General features: G+C 42.1%; 1 protein-coding gene across 1 annotated transcript in view; it reads right to left on the reverse strand.

The window, feature by feature from the left end:
• LOC132825393 (uncharacterized protein C16orf52 homolog B) overlaps window positions 1-5744 on the reverse strand; it is a 110649-nt gene extending 104905 nt beyond the window's left edge. Inside the window, exon 1 of the mRNA XM_060840608.1 lies at window positions 5268-5744. Within this exon, the coding sequence (XP_060696591.1) occupies window positions 5268-5373 (106 nt within the window). The 5' untranslated portion in view covers window positions 5374-5744. The remainder of the gene's footprint in view (window positions 1-5267) is intronic.
• Between the last annotated feature and the right edge of the window lie 256 nt (window positions 5745-6000).

Genomic DNA, 6000 nt, shown 5'->3' on the forward strand with positions numbered 1-6000 from the left:
ATCTAGCCAGTAAATTGGGCTACACTCTCACTGCAACATAAAACAAAACGTTTTTCTTATTTTTAAAATTAATGCAAAGTATGCAGGAAACTGCACACATGGAAAAGCAATCCCATCACACACTATCAAACATGGATTATGTCAACCCTGTCAACTCTGACTTCAACACAAGTAGAAAATGATCTGCTAGTTGAAGAAACCAAGAAACAAGGGCTTCTCTGAGTTCAGCAGCTGGAGATCCCATTCCAGACATAGGTACCAGTAAAATAGCACGTCAGGTTGTTTGAGGCTAATTAGGCTGCAGTAGATTATAAATTATCTTGTTTCTATAGCACTGATGCTGGAGTTGACACTAAAAATCACATTCTTTCATTAATCTAACATGTGCACAAAATACAAGGATAGTTGTGTCACTGGACATAGGTTCATGCCTGTAATTATCTTGACAACAGAATCTCATATGGAACAATCTGAAAACAGGTTCTGCACAAAAAGATTTAAAAGACCAAATCTGAAATTAAATCGAAGAAAAGAAAGAGGAACACACTATTGGGTGGTAATAGGATATGCAAAATAATTTAAAGGAAATGGTACAAACCCAAAGAATTGACGACTTAATTGGAAGTAAAGGTTTTCACAGATTATTGATATGGGTCAAATACAAAAATCAAGCCTTTAGAATAAGTGCAAAAAAAAATGCAGGTGCTAAATCTATCAGATAAGATTATGGAAGTCAGCTCAATAAAACTGCACAATTAAAAGACCTGCTGGTACTTTTGGAAATTACAACTGCTGATTAGCTCAGGTTTTGTAAAATATCGGTACAGTTAGACTTCCTACATTCAAAAAGGTCAAGTGGTACACCTGGTAGCTGAGCTAGGTTGTTTTGCTTTGTGCTACTGATGAAAATTCATGCAATCACAATAATAAATGTTTACACATAATCGCAGGTATACACAAAGTTAAAAAAAAAGACTTTAATCTAGTGATTTCTAGCCATTTGAAAATCTAGATGTATTAAATTCTAGCTAGTTGTGGAATAGCTGAAATTATTTGTCTAGAATAACATATGCAATCAGAAATCAAATAGGGCTACTAATACAATACTGCACTTAGTAAAAAATGAACTATTTAGCAATTTGAGAGATTTCAATGTGAAACCCTGCATAAATGCAAAGAATAAAAATATAATTTCTCTTCCCATAAAACGACTCAACTACCTATGGTTTGAAAAAGCATGAAGTGATTCTCAAGTATTTCAGGTGACAGAAAACATAATTTGATAGAATCAAACAGTAAGGATAGAAGCTTTTTGGGCCATCATTCAAAATATTTTGTACACTTCTTAAATTACAACTTAGAGGTTTACTTCTCTCGAAGTATGTATTGAAATGGGAAATGCTGCTTATCCCCTCAAACCTGTTCCACCATACAACCAAAACATGGCTTATCGAATTAGGAGAAAGTGAGGACTGCAGATGCTGGAGATCAGAGCTGAAAAATGTGTTGCTGGAAAAGCGCAGCAGGTCAGGCAGCATCCAAGGAGCAGGAGAATCGACGTTTCGGGCATAAGCCTTTCTTCAGGAAGGGCTGATCAAATTAGTTCAACATCCACAGCTTTTGGGGATAGAGTTCTGGATTTCCACCTGACCTTATGTAATAAAATGCTCCCTGATTTCACTTCTGAATTGCCTAGCTTCAATTTTAAGATTATGCCCCTATTGTTGGATGGCCTAGTGGGTGGAAAAAGCTTGACTGATTCTATCAAAACATTTTATGTACCTTGATCATAAGGGACTGCACGGTGGCTTAGTGGTCAGCACTGCTGCTGCACAGCATCAGGGACCCGGGTTCAATTCCAGCCTCAGGCGACTGTGTGTGTGGAGTTTGCACATTCTCCCTGTGCCTGCGTGGGTTTCCTCTGGGTGCTCCAGCTTCCTCCCACAACCCAAAGATGTGCAGGTTAGGTGAACTGTGTTAGGTGCATTAGTCAGGGGTAAATGTGGGGAATGGGTCTAGGTGGGTTACTCTTCAGAGTTCAGTGTGGACTTGGGGCCTGTTTCCATATTATTGGGAATCTAATCTAATCAGACCACCACTCAGCCTTTAAAAATTCAAAGAACACAAGTCGAATTTATACTCCTTACAGCTTTTTCACACCAACTTTAGTTTACAATGTCTTCCCCTACACTATCCATATCCACCATTTTACAGAAAATAGGGTGCAGCATGAGACAGCAGGAACCAAAACACAGCAAAGAAATCAGAGGTGCACTTCTGTGGTCAAAAAACAGCGCAGATTGGGAGCCCAGAAGACCATTCAGTGAATTAAAATCTTGTACAGGTTTAAACTAATTTTCTTCTGACTCTGAAAAAAATACTTGCATACTGTTTTGCACCTTATTGTTTCATCAACAAACCCACAGAAAGAATACAGGGCACATGCATATGCTGTGTAAATGAGTATCTAGACGACATGACCAACAATAGTGTTGGTTTCTCACTGATTATTGATTAAATATCATAAATGTAGTTAGCCACACTTGGGTTCCCAATTAGCCAGATGTGGCTAATGTAAAGAACACCATTGAAATAAGGCACGATTAGAATCAATTTAAAAATTAACATTTCATTTCAAAAGAATCATTTACCTAAATTTCCAAACTGTCAACTTTGCAGAATGAAATAAAAGACTTTTGGATTGCACGAAAAAAGGACGATTTACCTACATATTATAAATCTCCAAGTATAAACTAAAAGGAAATCCATTAGCTACGCTGAGCTGTCTACTAACATTACAATTTGAGAGATTGCTATGGTTACTGATTGCACCACACAGTTGTTCGGATAGGTTAACAGCCATTTAAACTGGACCGCTGAAACATTTAATCGGCAAAATACTCAGTACACATAAGCAACTTACATGAAAATTAGTCCACCCACTCAAAGCCCCTCAATCATTCTGAAGATGCAGAAGAAACAACACAAAGAATGCCAATAGAAAACACTTGGTGGAGGGAACTCTCAGTGCAAATACAGAATGAGAATGCAAATATTTATCTGATGTCTTTTACACCTCCAGGTTTTCCCAAACCAGTTTTCAGGCAATTGCTTGAGAGGTGAAGTTGCTGTTCTGCTTCAGGTAAATGGGACAACGCACTAAATGTGCAGCAAGAGCCACAAACAGCAATGGGCTAAACATTTCAACTGGGTTTTGTCATAAATATTGAGCAGGACAGCAGACATTGGTTGCCATTCTTCAAATAGTGTACTCAGATCAGTAATGTACATCTGATGCAGATAGAACCCTAATCTGATATCTCATCCAAAAATGTCTGACTGCAGTATTCCCCCAGGACTGTCAGTTTCGATTATGATGTGGATGTGCTGGTGTTGGACTGGGGTGGACAAAAATTAAAAATCACATGACACCAAGTTATAGCCCACCAGGTTTATTTGGAAGTGCAAGTTTTTGGAGCGCAGCTCCTTCATCAGGTAGCTAGTGGAGTAGGATCATAGGACACAGAATTTATAGAAAAGATCATTGTAATATACTGATGCAATATTTTAAACAGTAGTTTAGGTTGTTCAATATATTGCATCAGTGCATGACACTATGATCTTTTGCTATAAATTCTGTGTCCTATGATCCTACTCCACCAGCTACCTGACAAAGGAGCAGTGCTCCGAAAGCTCGTACTTCGAATAAAGCTGTTGGACCAATACCTGGTGTCGTGTGATTTTTAAGCCTTGATTATGTTCTTAAGACTCACAGCAGGGTTCTGACGTAGGAGTGCCAACACTGAGACAAGTATTGCCACAAAAAATTAATGCAAAACAAATCTGTACCAAGATTTTGTTGTATTTTAATTAAATAAAACCAGGTGCAGTGCAACTGCACTGCTGAATGATCTTGATATTACCTGTCCCAAAAGCCACAATAGGTCACAGATGAGCTGGTATCTGCTCTAATTTATGCTAACTTCATTTCTTCAAAAAAAAACTACAGTTTTTTTTCAAATGCCAAAACCTCCAGGAGTCTGGAAGTAAAACTAGAATTTCTAAATTAACAAATGTTTGTAGTGACAGACACATGATGTTTTAAATATCTGTTATCATTATACTATTTGTAAAAATCTAGTACTTTTCATAAATTTAGCAGTATTGCAATCTTTGAATCTAATAAGCATACCGTATGTATTATTAATAAACTGTTCCTGCTTTCCTTTCAAATTCTTCTATTTGGCAGCATTTTAAAAGTTCTGTAAACAAAAATATTTGGTTTTTAATAAGATGGGACTGTTCACATCAATTTGGGTATCGCATTCTACCCGAGATACTACCAAGTCCTCATTTTAAAACTTCTTTTATACCAAGAAACACTTCAGCTTGATTAACAACATGGAAGTGTGACAAGACTGCTTTTAAAATTGTAAACAAAGAATCACACATTAGAAATATTCAATGCATGAGATACTTTAACCAACTTCACACCTCTCAAAACAAATGCATACAATTTGAAAATAGATCAGCCACTGCAACATTTCAAACCAAATGGCTCCGATTTATCCTAACAGAGTTGAAAAAGCTTCCTTTCCAACATGTGCAACACAAGGTTTCCTGCTTCCTTCTCCAAGACAACACTTGTGATAGAAGCTCCTATTGCAGGCAATTCTAAAATTAACCTGATGTACATTGAAGCAAGGAGGAACAAATGTTACAACTTACATCATACACTGGAACTAATGATTTCTCTTTGATTAGTTTACAAGTTAAATAATTAAGTCACAGGGTGTTCTATCTTTCACAGAAAATCAGAGATCGGTGCATTGTGTCATTCATTTAGAAAAATTGGGTGAAAGAAATCCAGAGCAGAGCAAGAAAGGGAAAAAGAATAGGCAAAGGATAGAACAATAAGAGGCAGAGGTGAGGACAAATTGAATGGGAGGCTGCTAGAGAAGGAATGGGATGTTGATGGACCGAGGAGAAAGGGGGACATTGATCTTATCATTGAGGGCACACAAGGTACTGTTTGGGCACAGTCCTAGGGCAAGAGAACAGACACAGAGAGAAAAACATCAAAGTTATCAGTGATACGGTTAAGGATTCGGGATGTTGTGAGATGTTTTGGGAGATGGTGAGGGCGTTGATGGGAAACGATTTGATAGGAAGAATCTTTGGGGGGGGGGGTGGGATGTTGGATGAGAGTGGGGGATGAGGTGCAGGTTTGTTGTTGTTGTTGGGATAGGGGGGTGGGGGGCACCCACCTGCGGACTCCCCGGTGTTGATCCAGTCAGGGTTGGCCAGGCTGGCGATGGCGAAGATGTCGGCGGCCAGGAAGAGACATCCTGAAATAATGGTCAGTTTATCCATGGCGGGTGCCAGCCGGCGGCAATGGGAGAGCGGCCGCCCTCACTCCGCATCCAGACAGCGGCGGGCAGCAGCCGCCCGCCCCGAGCCGCGAACCATCATCGCCCGAGCCCAGCCGGGCCCAGCCCGGCCCGCGGAGCCCAGACCCCGGGCTCGGACCCCGGTCCGCAATCCGAGCGCGGGGCTCCTGCAGATTCCCGCCTCTGTCGGCCTCAGTTTCCCGTCTCCATTGGCGGTGAGTGACCGGGGAGAAGGGGGAGGGGGAGGGAGAGAGAGGGGGGGGGAGGGGGGATTAACGGTCGACACTGGATCCGATCGAAAGCCCCTCGGCCCCCGGCAGCGCCTCGAAAGACGAGGGCACCGACTCAATCAGCGGCGACCGCAACGCCAGCGTGCGCGCCCCCGGCTCGCGCCAGCCAGCCTCATGGAACGCGCGCGCAGGCGGGGCCGCGCACATCTCCAGGCAGCGGCGACCGCAACCGCAGCGTGCGCGCCCCCGGCACACGCCAGCCAGTCTCCAGGAACACGCGCGCAGGCGGGGCCGCGCACATCTCCAGGCAGCGGCGACCGCAACGCCAGCGTGCGCGCCCCCGGCACACGCCAGCCAAACTCCAGCAACGCGCGCGTAGG

This window comes from Hemiscyllium ocellatum, chromosome 20, assembly GCF_020745735.1.
Source record: "Hemiscyllium ocellatum isolate sHemOce1 chromosome 20, sHemOce1.pat.X.cur, whole genome shotgun sequence".
Lineage (NCBI taxonomy): Eukaryota > Metazoa > Chordata > Chondrichthyes > Orectolobiformes > Hemiscylliidae > Hemiscyllium > Hemiscyllium ocellatum.